This window comes from Watersipora subatra, chromosome 1 (assembly GCF_963576615.1).
Source record: "Watersipora subatra chromosome 1, tzWatSuba1.1, whole genome shotgun sequence".
In the NCBI taxonomy this organism is placed as follows: domain Eukaryota; kingdom Metazoa; phylum Bryozoa; class Gymnolaemata; order Cheilostomatida; family Watersiporidae; genus Watersipora; species Watersipora subatra.
The window spans coordinates 18,804,585-18,822,155 of record NC_088708.1 but is presented as its reverse complement, the minus strand read 5'-3'; the positions used below and the strand labels follow the sequence as shown (position 1 = coordinate 18,822,155).

General features: G+C 32.9%; 1 protein-coding gene across 3 annotated transcripts in view; it reads right to left on the bottom strand.

Annotated features, from left to right (window-relative positions):
* LOC137401467 (uncharacterized) overlaps positions 1-17,571 on the bottom strand; it is a 123,966-nt gene that overhangs the window by 91,277 nt on the left and 15,118 nt on the right. For all 3 annotated transcript variants that reach the window (XM_068087825.1, XM_068087835.1, XM_068087843.1), the window contains exon 2: positions 16,388-16,565. In XM_068087825.1, the coding sequence (XP_067943926.1) occupies positions 16,388-16,534 (147 nt within the window). In that variant the 5' untranslated portion in view covers positions 16,535-16,565. The remainder of the gene's footprint in view (positions 1-16,387; positions 16,566-17,571) is intronic.

The following is a 17,571-nucleotide window of genomic DNA, read 5'->3' as shown; positions in this document are numbered from 1 at the left end:
TTGAATGTCTGATAATTTTGGTTCAAAAAGTTTAAAACAAACATTATTAAACCAATTTCAAGTGTCTCTGCAAATTTGTAATCTGAGATCTGTATGTTGTTAGAATTCAATGAAATTTTCTGTTCTTTCTTTCTCAGACCAACGGTCCATCATTGAACTTTTTTACTATGTAGTATTCTTTCATCAGCTCCACTAAAAAACTTTTGTTGCTGTTTGACAAGGTAGTATATCTTTAGAGAATGAAACAGCAAGATGTAAAATTCTGCCATACATTTATCGCTCCCCATTGAAAATACTTATAGTTGTTTTAGAAAATATATATATTTCATCAAGTTTATATTGAGTATGTTAACAATACCAATCTTTTATCTAAAGCTTGATTGTAATTTAACTCCTATGTCCCTAGGCTTGCTTTTCATGTATGACTTGAAAACAATGGAATTATACAAGTTTCTAGTTTAATCAATTGCGGTTATCAATGTGTAAAACTAAGCAGCAGTGTCAACATTTAATGAATATATTTAATTCTTTTTGGCTTTTGGATTTTTGAAAAAGTGCTTGTCATCACCTCACCTGTTCTTTTTACTTTTGTTTATAATAGTTAACTCATGCTGACGCAATGTAAATATGTTGATAACTGGCATTGCTAGCAGTATAAAATGAGATACGGCAACAAAATTAATTCAGTAACGTAATTAAATTTGTTGTCTGTTTATGTCAATCGCTAATGGCCTAACGCTGAGTTATCCTTTGTACATCATACATGTGTATCATCATTAATAGTTCCTAAAAGTAAATTAAAAAAGTGTCATAATATGTATATTTATTACTCAACAAAGATTTCATAGGCAACTATAGAACTTTTGAACTGAGTTTGAAGTAGAAATGAAGTCATGCATAACTTTTAATAGCATAATTGTGAAAGTGTGCACATGAGATTGCACATGACATTGTCCACCAAGCACATGAAATTGGCAAAAAATTAGGTATACAAAAAGGCAAAGTGTTTTTGCATACTCGCAAACAATAACAATATTTTTTGGGGTGTTAAATGGGTGTGAAATACTGACCGCAAATAATCGTCAACATGAATGATTTTTTTAATGTTTATTTTTACTTCGTTCATGGGAATGCAACAGATTAAAATTTTTTTTTAATTTTATTGTAGTATTCATCATATATAATTTTAGCTGGATTTCAGTAGTGTATATATGTAAGAGCCTAATACAGTTCAGTGAATGCATGAAACTTTGTTTGTTATACGATACAAAGCCAAATGCGCTTAGCTAACGTCTCAGCAAATAAGCAATGCATACTGAAAATCTATATATAAATATCAGTGTCTTTTTGTCTTTTATTGTATGTTCATTTATAATAAGTATGCATTGTTTTAACATAACAATGCATAACTTACATGACTCTCTCATAAGCTTGATTGATATGATAAGCAAGAATATTACAATCAGTAGAGAGCTGTAGTAGAACTGAAACAGGCACAGTATAAATTACACACATGTATAAAAAGTACACAGAAATAAATGCAGTACGCAGAAATAAAAAAAACACCTTCATTTGAAACCGTCATTTTTATTACCCGTGCAAAATTGGACAATCTGCTTGTTTTATATAAAGCAAGAGAGGCTGCTACCTATTTGTTAAAATTCACAACAATAAAAAATCTAAAGAAGTTAGACCAATATAAAGAAAAACATTTTTTATAATTAAAACACAAAATGAAATCAAAACTTTTGTTGATCACCAAAAAATACCAAATAGTAGATCCCTGGTCAAAGATTTTCAAAATCACACTGGCAAAACTGCTAGCAATTTCTTGTTAACTGTTTTTTTAATTATTCTTGACAAAGTTATTACTTGCGCTGTTTTAATTAAAAAAGTTTACAGGTAAACGTTTGTTATTTTGCTATTTTTAATTTTGTTCCAAAAACTTTGCAATTATTTTTTATAGATTGCATTGTAACAAACTAATTTTAGATATCAATAGCGATAGGGCAATAAATTAATTATGGTGCTGTTGTTATCGTGATTCCTAATTTGAAGTAAACAGTTTTATGAGAATTATTCTATAGCGGGCCATTGACTACTTCTGTTGGAAAGCTTACCTACAGTTTTAATGTTTGAAAAACCGACTCATTTAACTTTTTGTTGGTCATAGTTGCTTGTTTTTCTAATAGTTACTTTAAAAAACTCTCACAGCATTGGTAAAATTTTCGTGCTATTTGAGATTTGTTTGAGCCAACATGTTATCGCTTCTCAACCTTTGCCTGTCATACATTTAGCCTGTAGTGTCTTGCTTATGATTATGTAACATCGCAGAACCACAAGTTAAATATAGAGAACAAAGAAACTTATTCAGTACTGCTGGTCATCTGTAATAACAAGATTATAACATTGGATGCTTTACACACCAAATCAAAGACAAATAAGATGTTTACTTCCATAAAATTTGTGCTATACAATTTACAAATATTCAATGAGTTTATTATTTTCCATTTACTCCGTTCTATAATATTCTATTGGCACAAGGCTTTATTGTTAATTAAAAACCAAGCAGATGCAGTGAGTGAGACATGTTTTTAATAAAATAGTAGCTTGTAAATTTCACAGACACTGCAAATAATTTGTCAATAATTTACCTAGGCGCGAGATTTTGAACTTCATTTGCAATATCACCCAGTTAGCCTCAAACAGAACAAATTGTATTTGTTTTGTATTAATGATACTCATGTTCACATTCACTTTAAATCGTATTGTTTTTACTATGCCAATCTTTTTAAGAAAATGCGTACTTATTTGCCAATATAAGTAGCTTTCAAAATGCATCAAATTACTGCTCAGGCGCCAAAGAGTAATGTTATATGTTTTAAATAGAGAAAATAAAGTGAACCACCTGTAATAATCAAGCCGGATCATATTTTCAAAATATTACATCTGAATTGATGTTGCACACAAAGATCACTGTTAACATAAACTATACAGACATAGGTCAATGTTGTCAAATATTTCCCATGGAAACATCCTATTTGACATTCGCAAGAATTTTTTATAGATTGCAGTGTAGCAAACTAATTTTAGATATCAATAGTGCAATAATTTACTTATTGTTCTATTGTTATTGTGATTGCTAATTTGAACTAATCAGTTTTATGAGAATTATTTTATAACTGGTCATTGACAACTTTGGTTGTAAATTTTATCTACAGTTTCAATGTTTGGAAAACCCATCTAATTGTACTTTGTGTTACTGATAGTTGCTCTTTTTTCCATAATTACTTTGAAAAAGTCTCACGGCATTAGTGAATATTTGATGCTGTTTGCGATTTGTCTGACCCAACATGTTATCGCTTCTCAATCTTTGCCTGTCATACCTTGAGCCTGTAGTGTCTTGCTTATGATTATGTAATATCGAAGAATCAGGAGTTAAATCTGGAGAACAAAGAAACTTATTCAGTACTGATGGTCATATGCAATAACAAGATTATAACGTTTGATGCTTTATACACCAATCAAAGACAAATCAAATGTTTACTCTCATAAAGTTTGCTCTTGCTAGCATATACAATTTACAAATATTTGATGAATTTAGTATTTTCTATCTACTTTGCTCTACAGTATTCTATTCTGTGCAAAGCTTTATGGTTAGCTAAAATGCAAGCAGACTCAGCAAGTGAGACATGTTGTAAATGCTATGGTGGCTTCAAAATCCCCAGACACTGCAAATAGTTTTTAAGAATCTACCCAGGTGCCAGGTTTTAAACTTTATTTGCAACATCACCTAGCTAGCCTCAAACAGGAAATATTACATTTGTTTTGGATTAATGATAGTCGTGCTCACGTTCATTTCAGATCACATGATTTTCACTAAGCCCATCTTTTAAGGAAATGCGTACATATTTGCCTATCTAAACAGCTTTCGCAGTGCATCAAATCACTGCATAGTTTCTGAAGAGTTATCACATGCATCTTAAATAGAAAAATTAAAATGAACAAAAGCTAACAATCAAGACAAATCATATTTTTAAAATATTTCATCTAAATTGATGTTGTTCCCATAGACTACTATTATCATACACTATACTGACATAGGGCAATATTGTCAAATGATTTATTTGATAACATTATGAAAAACAAAACGTAATATGGAACACAAATTAATTCTTTAATTGGACTCTCGAATTTACAAAGAGTTGAACAGTTACATTTTAAAACAAATATGAAGGGTATTTCTTATAAAACCTTTTTCAATTTCTCAAGAGAAATTTAGTATTTTGACAATTTTAATGCAATTTAACCATGAGCAACTTATACCAAAAGAAAATTATGATAGTCAATAGAATTATATCACCCTAACTATAGAAGGTTTGAAGTCATGTATTTACTGATTTGCTTTAGTTTTTAATTTAAATTGCAATTGGAAAAAATCTTTTAAACCCAAAATGCATGATTCTCAAAGTTGATTGCTGGAATATCACACTTTCAAAGTTTTTTTCTTTTGCATCACATTAGATAGTTCGGTTGATGTACCGGCTTGCACAGCAAGAACTTTAATAGTGAGTGATTATTGCAAAGTTGTTTTCTAGTGTCGTTGTTTTTGTAATAATTTTTGTTTAATATCCGTCGTTTTGGTATACTTTCAGTGTTGGTAGAGAATCTCCTGAACCAAGTAAATATTATTACTTTCCACTTATTTTCTGCTAAACATTAAGCAGCAAGGGTCCAGGTAATCATGATGCAACATCAAACAGCAACAAGATCTATTAATAGAACAAAGGAAATTATGCAATACAGTTACTTGCAGGCAATAATAAGATCATATGGTTTGCGACTTTCCCACAGCCTCTCATCCAGAGAAGAAATTTTTTCTTTAAAGATATGCTCTCCATAACATACTACACTTAAAAATATTTAACGGTTTTAATTACAATGCTAATTTTATATGAAGCAAGAGAGGCTGATAATTGCTTATAAAATTCATAATAATAAAAAGTCTGCAGGAATGATACCAATTTGCAAAAATATTTCTGATAATTTAGACACGAAGTTAAACAAAAACTTGTGTTGAGCACCAATAATTACCAACTGGTAGATCCCTTGTTAAAAATTCGCACAAGCACACTTGCAAAATTGCCTGAAGATCCTTGTCAACTGTTTGTTATTACTGCTGACAAAGTTATTACTTTTGGTCTTTTACTCAAGGAAGGTCACAAGCCAAAACTCTGGTTTTGTCATTTTGTAATTTTGTTTGAAAAACTACACAAGTCTTTTTAGAAATTGCATTGTAACAAAATAATTTTAGATATCAATAGCAATAGTGCAATAACCTACTTATTGTTCTATTGTGATTGCTAATTTGACCTAAACATTTTTTTTAGAATTATTCTATAGCTGGCCATTTACTACCTTTGTTGGAAAGCTTACCTATAGTTTTAAAGATTGGAAAACTCATCTCACTTTACTTTGCGTAGCTCATACATGTATATAGCCACCCCTTTTTATTAATAATTGCTTTGAAAAACTCTCACAGCATTAATAAACTTTCTGCTCTGTTTGAGAGTTTTCTGAGCCAACATGTTTATGACTGTTGAAACTTTGCCTGTCATACATTGAACATGTCTTGTTCTGCTTATGATTATGTAATATTGAAGAAGGATCAATTAAACTTAGGGAACAAAGAGACTTATTCAATACTGCAATCAGTAAAGTTCAGCGCTGCTCTTGCACAATGACAAGATTATAACATTTTCTGCTTGTACACTAAATCAAAAACAAATAAGATCCTAAAATCTTATAAAGTTTGTGCTCAATAGCATAGACGCTTTACAAATATTAAATGAACTTAGCATTTTCTGTCTACTCAGTTCTATAATATTCTATTCTGTGCGCGGCTTTATGGTTAGCTAAAAACCAAGCAGATTCAGTGAGTGAGACATGTTGTTAATGAAATGGTAGCTTGTAAATCTCACAGACACTGCAAATAATTTGTCGAAAATCTACCTAGGCACAAGATTTTAAACTTTATTTGCAACATCTGATGGTCATGCTCACTTTTATTTTATATCACATGGTTTCCACTATGCCCATTTTTTTAAAGACATGCGTACATATTTGCCAATCTAAACAGCTTTCACAATTCATCAACTTACTGCACAGTTGCCAAAGAATTATGCCATGCGTTTTGAATCGAAAAAGTAAAGTGAACAACAGTTAGCGGTAAAAACGAATCACCTTTTCAAAATATTTCATATTATTGGATGTTGCTCACATAGATGATTATTATCATAAACAATACTGACTTAGTAAAATATTGCCGAAGGTTTCACGTTGAAATGTTATACTTAAAAATTTATTAAATACTTAAAGAATTTGATAGTTACTGTCTATTTTTATTTTTAAAAACTTCAATATGAATTAAAAGCCAAACAGGCATAGCAAGTGAAATGTGTTTGACAGGTTGTATTTTGTTTCACAGATTCTGAAGATAAATAATTCTGGCAAATACCTACTTAGCGGACAGCAAATCACCTTTAGTTGCAAAATTGTCTTTTAGCTGTACACAAATTATATTATATTTGTATTGCATTAGTGTTGTTGTCTTGTGTATCTGTGCCAATTATAGGCTCAATAGTTTCTATCATGCTAATATTTGAAAGAAAATAAATATTTTTTAATACACCTAATAATTTCCGTACAAGAATTGGTAAAAATCCCAAACTAATAGGTTCAATGTCATACACACCTATGATAATAATTCCAAAATCGAAATGAGGATATATTATCGCAATGCTATTTCTATTATTTGGTTAAACTAATGTTTGCAAAATTAATCGTTGAAACAACAAACACACCTCCAATTTCTCAATGTTTCATGAATTTTTTATGGATGAAAGTATACTTAATTTATTCATTAATATTCTAAAAGTAATGGTTGTATTTTAATTAACGGTTTTGATAATATTCGTAGTTATTGAAACAGCATTGAAAAATTTTATGACTGTATGTACAGTTATGATATTTGCTTTATGTTTTTAAACCAATGACCATACAAGCAAATGTTCATGCACTGATATTTTTACCATCAATTTGGGAACATCTTATTACAAATGTTTTGAGATTGGTGGCGACTAATTGTGCTCTTATAATCATTGTGTAATGTTCCAAACTAATGGTTGTAATATAATAAGTATTTGTTGCGGTATTCATCTTTCCAAATTAGAGATATTTTATTCTTTGTCATCAAATGTAACAACAAACTGAAGGAAACTTTTTGTAACATCCTTGATATGAATTAATACTATTTATGCACCAGTAAATTTTGACAATTATTTCAAACCAATGGTTAAAAGATCATGCAAACTCGTGGTTATATTTGAAGCCTCAAATTAGCAACAACATAGCACAATGGCGTTGAGATGCTATATCACTCAAACTGCTTTTGTAATAATTGCTCAATATCCCCAAGCAAATGGTTAAAAAATCATACAAGCTTTGTGGAGATAATGAAGCGAGCAATAGGGACATTTTATTACAGATACTTTGAGCTGTTGTACGACTGTGAGCGGAGTTGCATATTGGCTAACTTCCCAGAATAGTTACATAATTATAAACACTGGTGATGGTATTTTAGCATCTATTTGGGGACATCTTGTCACAATAGCTATGAGATGCTTGATCACTGTGTGTAGATTGGTAATAATTGATCAATGTTTCAAACTAATAAAAGCAAAATCATTCGCAGTTGCAATATTAGTTTTAGCACAAAATTGGTGAAGTCTTCTCACACATTCGCTTTAAGATGGTTGGCGAATAAGTGTGCACTTACAATTATAGATCAATTTTTTCAAGCTAATGGTTCAAATATAACTAAAACTTCCTGTGATATTTGTGCTATTAAATTAGAGAGATTTTCCCACAGCCCAGATGCTTTGAAATGATTAGTGACTGTAAGTGAACTTACAAAAAATTGTAAAGTCATATGCATATGTGATAATAGTTCTGTGATCAAATTGAGACATCTTGGCATGATGAATTTACATGGCTTAAAACTGCACATTATTTGATCATAATTGGTTAATGCGACCATACAAATGTTTAAAATAGCGTAAACATGTCTGAGATATTTGGCTGTCAAATAACGGCCATCTTACAGCAACGGTTTTTTGATTGTTCATGACTGTGATTTCACACATAATAATTGTTCTATTTCCCCAAATATATGGTTAAAATATCATACACACCTGTGAGAATAATTTTTCTATCAAATTGGGGACATATTGCTGCAATGGTGTTGACATTGTCTATGACTGACTGTGTTCTTTTGTTCTAATTGGTCAATGTGCTCAGAAAACTGCTTAAAAAGCATATTCATTGGAGTTGATATTTTGGCATTAAATTTGGAACATCGAGCAGCAATGGTATTATGAATGATGATGACTGTGATTTCAAATAAAATAATCAGTCAATGTCCCCAAATTAATGGTTAAAATATCATACACACCTGTGAGAATAATTTTACCATCAAATTGGGGACATATGGTTGCAATGGTGTTGACATATTCTATGACTGACTGTGTTCTTTTGTTATAATTGATCAATGTGCTCAGGAAACTGCTTAAGAAGCATAATTATTGGGATTGATATTTTGGCATTAAATTTGGATCATCGAGCAGCAATGGTATTAGGAATGATGATGACTGTGATTTCAAATAAAATAATTAGTCAATGTCCCCAAATCAATGGTTAAAATATCATACACACCTGTGAGAATAATTTTACCATCAAATTGGGGACATATTGTTGCAATGGTGTTGACATTGTCTATGACTGACTGTGTTCTTCTGTTTTAATTGGTCAATGTGCTCAAAAAGCTTCTTAAAAAGCACATTCATTGGAGTTGATATTTTGGCATTAAATTTGGAACATCGAGCAGCAATGGTATTAGGAATGATGATGACTGTGATTTCAAATAAAATAATCAGTCAATGTCCCCAAATTAATGGTTAAAATATCATACACACCTGTGAGAATAATTTTACCATCAAATTGGGGACATATGGTTGCAATGGTGTTGACATATTCTATGACTGACTGTGTTCTTCTGTTTTAATTGGTCAATGTGCTCAAAAAACTTCTTAAAAAGCACATTCATTGGAGTTGATATTTTGGCATTAAATTTGGAACATCGAGCAGCAATGGTATTAGGAATGATGATGACTGTGATTTCAAATAAAATAATCAGTCAATGTCCCCAAATCAATGGTTAAAATATCATACACACCTGTGAGAATAATTTTACCATCAAATTGGGGACATATTGTTGCAATGGTGTTGACATATTCTATGACTGACTGAGTTATCGTGTTGTAATTGGTCAATGTGCTCAGGAAACTGCTTAAGAAGCATGTTTATTGGGATTGATATTTTGGCATTAAATTTGGATCATCGAGCAGCAATGGTATTAGGAATGATGATGACTGTGATTTCAAATAAAATAATTAGTCAATGTCCCCAAATCAATGGTTAAAATATCATACACACCTGTGAGAATAATTTTACCATCAAATTGGGGACATATTGTTGCAATGGTGTTGACATATTCTATGACTGACTGTGTTCTTTTGTTATAATTGATCAATGTGCTCAGGAAACTGCTTAAGAAGCATATTTATTGGGGTTGGTATTTTGGCATTAAATTTGGAACATCTAGCAGCAATGGTTTTAGTAATATTCATGACTGTGATATCAAATAAGATAATCAGTCAATGTCCCCAAATCAATGGTTAAAATATCATGCACATCTGTGAGAATAATTTTACCATCAAATTGGGGACATATCGTTGCAATGGTGTTGACATATTCTATGACTGACTGTGTTCTTTTGTTATAATTGATCAATGTGCTCAGGAAACTGCTTAAGAAGCATAATTATTGGGATTGATATTTTGGCATTAAATTTGGATCATCGAGCAGCAATGGTATTAGGAATGATGATGACTGTGATTTCAAATAAAATAATTAGTCAATGTCCCCAAATCAATGGTTAAAATATCATACACACCTGTGAGAATAATTTTACCATCAAATTGGGGACATATTGTTGCAATGGTGTTGACATATTCTATGACTGACTGTGTTCTTCTGTTTTAATTGGTCAATGTGCTCAGAAAACTTCTTAAAAAACACATTCATTGGAGTTGATATTTTGGCATTAAATTTGGAACATCGAGCAGCAATGGTATTAGGAATGATGATGACTGTGATTTCAAATAAAATAATTAGTCAATGTCCCCAAATCAATGGTTAAAATATCATACACACCTGTGAGAATAATTTTACCATCAAATTGGGGACATATTGTTGCAATGGTGTTGACATTGTCTATGACTGACTGTGTTCTTCTGTTTTAATTGGTCAATGTGCTCAAAAAGCTTCTTAAAAAGCACATTCATTGGAGTTGATATTTTGGCATTAAATTTGGAACATCGAGCAGCAATGGTATTAGGAATGATGATGACTGTGATTTCAAATAAAATAATTAGTCAATGTCCCCAAATCAATGGTTAAAATATCATACACACCTGTGAGAATAATTTTACCATCAAATTGGGGACATATTGTTGCAATGGTGTTGACGTTGTCTATGACTGACTGTGTTCTTCTGTTTTAATTGGTCAATGTGCTCAAAAAGCTTCTTAAAAAGCACATTCATTGGAGTTGATATTTTGGCATTAAATTTGGAACATCGAGCAGCAATGGTATTATGAATGATGATGACTGTGATTTCAAATAAAATAATCAGTCAATGTCCCCAAATTAATGGCTAAAATATCATACACACCTGTGAGAATAATTTTACCATCAAATTGGGGACATATGGTTGCAATGGTGTTGACATATTCTATGACTGACTGTGTTCTTCTGTTTTAATTGGTCAATGTGTTCAAAAAACTTCTTAAAAAGCACATTCATTGGAGTTGATATTTTGGCATTAAATTTGGAACATCGAGCAGCAATGGTATTAGGAATGATGATGACTGTGATTTCAAATAAAATAATCAGTCAATGTCCCCAAATCAATGGTTAAAATATCATACACACCTGTCAGAATAATTTTACCATCAAATTGGGGACATATTGTTGCAATGGTGTTGACATATTCTATGACTGACTGTGTTCTTCTGTTTTAATTGGTCAATGTGCTCAAAAAGCTTCTTAAAAAGCACATTCATTGGAGTTGATATTTTGGCATTAAATTTGGAACATCGAGCAGCAATGGTATTAGGAATGATGATGACTGTGATTTCAAATAAAATAATTAGTCAATGTCCCCAAATCAATGGTTAAAATATCATACACACCTGTGAGAATAATTTTACCATCAAATTGGGGACATATTGTTGCAATGGTGTTGACATTGTCTATGACTGACTGTGTTCTTCTGTTTTAATTGGTCAATGTGCTCAGAAAACTTCTTAAAAAACACATTCATTGGAGTTGATATTTTGGCATTAAATTTGGAACATCGAGCAGCAATGGTATTAGGAATGATGATGACTGTGATTTCAAATAAAATAATCAGTAAGTGTCCCAAAATCAATAGTAAAAATATCATACACACCTGCGATAATTTTTCTACTACCAATATTGGGATATATTTTCATGATAATATTTCTACTAATTTGTTAAACTAATGGTTACAAACTTGCTGATTAAAATACCAAACATTCCCTTGTGTTCATATTGACCTCTAAATAGTTGATGGTGAAAAGTACAGACTCCCTATTTGACTAGCATTGAGCGAATTTGTGATATCGTGTGCACTTCTAATAGTTTGTCAATTGTACATAAATAACTAATATACCTGTATACTAATACAAACACACTTTTCTTTTATGTTTACATCATACATCAGAAAAATTGTATGACAACATATTTGAGACTATCTTTGACGGTTTGCCGTTACAATAACTGGCCAAGTACTTCAAAAACCATTGTCTGTAGTATCATACATAATTTGAATGACGTACACGCCTTCAAATGGAACAAAGTTTATTTCAATAGTACCGAGATAGCTCAAATCAGTGTGTGCAGTGATAGTATTTATTTAACACTCCCAAGCTAATGGTTAAAATATTTTGCATACTTTTGGTCATATCTGCACTAAAAGTTCAGTCAATCTTGTTATTAAATATTTGAATAGAATTACAATTAAATGTATGGTTTTTGCAAAGATAGGCAACTCAATATATTTTTAAGAAAATGTAATAGAAGGCAAATTTTTGGTACGGATAACACGTTTTATTAAACATAATGATATTTTTATAAGGTAAAAGTTATTGGGCTTAAATTAGGCATATTGGAGATACCAATGCTTCATTTCCAAAGCTTGATTCTAATATGTCTCCGCCTATGCTTGGCTTTTCATGCATGGCTTACAAACAGAAGAATTGCACAAAAGTTTAAATTAAAAGTGGTAATCATCGTGTGCAACCAAACAGAAAGGTATGACTAAAATTAACTGTATCCACATTTATTTGGCTTCCTGATTTAAAAAAAATTACTCACATTTGCTTGCCTGGTTATTTTTACTTTTTAAAAAAAAAGTTAACTCATGATCGCGCAATGTAATTTTTCTGATAGCTGCTTTTGGTAGTGATAAAATGAGATGTAGCAAAATACTTTATCGATTATAGTAATTAAATTTCTTGCCTATTCAGGGCTTAAGAGTTCTATGAAAACTATGTTAAAATGTTTACCTTGAACATACTCGCGTTAAATGTTGAAAAGTCTTAAATCTAGATAGACATCAGCCTGCAACCCAGGCCTGGCTGTTTGCAATTCAAAACCTTAACTTGAACAGATCACCGTAAATTCTGTGAAGCACTTGATTACACTGAATTTATTACTAAACATAAAAAGTCTAAGGTCGATTCAACCTTTGCGCACCATACATATGTAGAATTAGTACTTTAAATAGGTTTAATAAAGAACTATTAAACTTCTAAGTTGACATTTGGGGAAAAATTTAGTAATGGATAACTTTTACAAGTACATTTACGAAAGTGTGGGAAAATTATCACATACCGACAACTCCAAAATGGTTGAAAAAAACAAAAATAAGCCAGAGTTATCTTCTCTACGCAAAAGTCCCCGTTTATTAGATAAAAAATTCATACATGTGTGTGATGTGATGTCCCCAAAGTTAGTGTTAAATTCTCATGAGCTATAACTGAAAAACGGATAAGATGACAGCTCCAAAAATCAGTGCATTTGTAAACCCAACAAAAACTGTTTTAATATGTTATTTTTTAAAGCTCTTAATGATAGATGAAAAATGTCCTCAAAGTGATGGTAAAAATATCGCGTCCCCAATTGCATGCGTTTACAAGACTGCGTGTGTGTGTGTGTGTGTGTGTGTGTGTGTGTGTGTGTGTGTGTGTGTGTGTGTGTGTGTGTGTGTGTGTGTGTGTGTGTGTGTGTGTGTGTGTGTGTGTGTGTGTGTGTGTGTGTGTGTGTGTGTGTGTGTGTGTGTGTGTGTGTGTGTGTGTGTGTGTGTGTGTGTGTGTGTGTGTGTGTGTGTGTGTGTGTGTGTGTGTGTGTGTGTGTGTGTGTCCGCCTTATAGAGTACCGTACTTTTCCGACTATTAGCCGCTACTTTTATATAAGGGCGTGTCTTTTCTGTGGTTTTTTTCACCGCCAGGGCGCATTAACGGGAATCTCCGGTTAGTACACGCCTCTATTATAATACGTAACCTGCTATTCGTCGTAGGGATGGACGATAAATACTGATATGCTAATAGTATGAGTTGTCTTCTCGATATATTGAGTCACCGATAACTCCCAAATATGAGCAGTATAAATAAATTACCGTATATGGCGGTCTTTTTTTCGATTCGATCGTTAGTAATCTTTTATTTTGCTGATAACAAAATAACAAAAAGCCTCTATTTGCAGGCATATTATCCAATAAAACGGAAACTGTAGAAGAATCCTGAATGCAAGATAGTAGTGAACAATTCATATTTAGTTTGAGATTATTTGTGTAAAAGTTAAAAGAAAATTTACATGAGAGGATGACTTCTAATAAGTAATGCAGATAGCTTATACAAATATAAATTGATTGATATCTCCACTACTTAATAACGTTGGATTTGCCGCTGTTCGTGATAGTGGGTCATGTTCATTTCCTTCAGCAGCCGAGTTACTAATTTTTTTCCAGCTACGAGTAGGCCTATTGTAACTTACTATTACAGAACTTTCACGAGTACTCCGAGGGTTGCGATACGCTATTTTGAAAAGAGAGCAGCTGCTATCGACTTACTGTCACCCTGCATCAGCCATGACCAGCTATACGTCGCCTGCTCAAAAGTAGGCACACGCCGAAAACTGTTTCTTCATACGACTGACAGAAAAACCAAAAATGTTGTCTATCCGCATGTGTTGCGTTGAACTAAGGGAGAGAGAGAGAAAGGGAGAGAGAGCAAGGAGGAGAGGGGGGAGAGAGAGAGGGAGAGAAGGGGGGAGAGAGAGGGAGAGCGAGGAGGAGAGGGGGGAGAGAGAGAGGGAGAGAGAGGGGGAAGAGGGAGGGAGAGAGGGGAAAGAGGGAGCGAGGAGGAGAGGGGGGAGAAAGAGAGAGGGATAGAAAGGGAGAGAAAGAGGGAGAAGAAAGGGGGAGAGAGGGGAGAAAGGGAGAGAGAGAGGGAGAGAAGGGGGGAGAGAGAGGGAGAGCGAGGAGGAGAGGGGAGAGAGAGAGGGGGAGAGAGAGGGAGAGGGGGAAGAGGGAGGGAGAGGGGAGAGATGGAGAGAGGGGAAAGAGGGAGAGGAGAGAGAGAGAGGGAGAGAAAGAGGGAGGGAGAGAGAGGGGGAAGAGGGAGGGAGAGAGAGAGGGGAGAGACGGAGAGAGGGAGAAAGGGGAAAGAGGGAGAGAAGGAGAGAGAGAGGGAGAGCGAGGAGGAGAGGGGGGGGGGAGAGAGAGGGAGAGAGAGAGGGGAGAGAGGGAGAGGAGAGAAAGGGGAGAGACGGAGAGAGGGGAAAGAGGGAGAGAAGGAGAGAGAGAGGGAGAGCGAGGAGGAGAGAGGGAGAGAAAGAGGGAGAAGAGGGAGGAAGAGAGAGAGAGGGGAGAGAGGGAGAGAGAGGAAAGAGGGAGAGATGGAGAGAGGGAGATGTAACTGCATATTTAGAGTTGTTTCACGGTATGAAAGCCAACTCTCAATAAACCTTATGCTGCCCGTGAATCTGCTCCTGTAGACGGGTAATGCAGCTAGTATATATATATATAGATTAGTAATTGATGCGCAACCTGTTCTAGCCTTCATCCTGATCAATCAGAATAACCCTAAATCTGCATCATTTCAACAGGAAATGAAATTTTGTTTTGTCATTGGCAAAAGGACATGTCATAATCCACCTAAAACATAAGATATCCTATCATACCCTACCTGTTTCTACACCCTTTTTAAACAAAAAGGGTATGAAAATTCTATGTAGAACATAATTCGCACTTAATAACTGAATACCTACCAAAACCAATGAAATATACTAATTCAATACACGTATTTAGAACATATGAGGCATGCTAATTCTATGGTTACTATATTATATAACTTATATGGGATTTAATAGTTCAAAATCTATATATACATAATGGGTATGAAAACTCTACATTTACCTAAAACAGACAAGGGGAAATAATTCTATACATAAACTCCAAATAATTGAGACAAGACTTATATTTACTATGAACACATGGGATATAATTCTATACATACTTAGAACAATTAGGGATATGACAGTCCTAGATCGGATTGGAACTCATAAATTTCAAGATAAGCTGACTTTATAAAACATTTTTTTAATTTATGACCATAACAACTCTGCATTTACTTAAAACATGTAGTGATATGATAACTCCATGTCTAATTAGCACTAATGAGATATGATAACTCTATGTCTATTTGGAACTAATGAGATACGATAACTCTGTCTACTTAGAACTAATGAGATGTGATTTCTGTATGTCGACTTAGAACTAATGAAATAGGACAACTAAAAATTTCCTTTGCAAGCTAAAGTTTTCCGTAATTATAAATTAGTGTAAAGTATTACTGAATAAAAAGCTAATTTGCTTTCCAAAAAGTTTTCACTACAAGGGACATGACGAAATAGGTTAAATTTGGGTTCAAAATGTTATAACGGATACATTTGCTTTCAAGGTAATAGGGATAGCAGAACAATGGTAGTTCAACTTGCAACAAATGGAATTAGTTCAAACAATAGGGATGTGAAAATTATGGCTACGACTACATGTACTACGTCTAACACAACTAACAAATTCAACAAAGCTCTTTTGGGTGAGCAGGACATCCACACTTACTCTGTTGTATTCTTTATGATCCGATACCTTACGGATCCAATACTCTTCCTTCCCATGGTGCCGCTTTAAAATGTTACATATTTGGTCTAGTGAGAAATATTTTCCATTTGTGAAATCACTTAAAAATGCATCGAGAGTCACATCCATGATAACCTGTCTTCATTTCCATAGACCAAGTCTGAAACCAATAAGAATAGTGATTACACAGTTCAAACCCTTGAGGCTTCTAACTTGTTACAAGTTGTTTTAAATGTGTCATCACGACAGTATATGTTATATACATGTATGTACTATAATAATATAAATACCAAATACTACATCTGGTGTTAATCACAATACACTGGTACTGCCAATGTGACTATCACTTCACTTCACTATGACGTCACGAAAAAAACGAAGGATACCTTCGTTTTTTCGGAACGTCATTTTATCGTTGTCGGCCATCTTTATAGACAATTTTATTGTTAGAAACACGAAGCTTTTGCAATGATAATTTGAAAACGATGTTTTTGTTTGCAATTTTTTATTATAGTATCAAAACAACAGTTAAAAGTACTAATAAATCAAAGAAAAATGATCGTTTTCTACAAAAAATGGCGGCTTTTTTGTGAACGAGCGCATGTGCAAACGACTTGATGACGTCACAAAAAACGATGGATTCATTGACTTATATACAGAATAAATACTATACCAGTACTATCTTTGATATACTGCTACAAAGTATTAGAGAATCTACATAGTATCTAGTAAAATATATAGTGAGAAATATTAGTATAGAACTACTAAAAACAGGTACTGCTCATGTAATATACACTAGTTGTATAACCATACATTTTTAAGCCATACTACATGCTAATGTTAAACATACTCTGTGTACTTAAATTATTTTCTAGTGAATTAATACCAAATCAAGAATTAGCCGAATGTTTCAAATAAAAGTTTACATTTAAACAGAGTCTGAATAGCAGATAAAAAAAAATTAGATTTAGCGGCAACTACAATGATAGTAGACTTCTCTGTTTTTATACAGGCACTATCCAAGTTATGAATTATATCAGTTTTGATAAATAAGTCCTAAGTTGTTATAAGTTAATAAGTCATAAGTCATAATTCGGACCATGTACATTCACAGTATATACCCACGTACATACAATATTGAGTGTACATTCACAGTATATACCCAC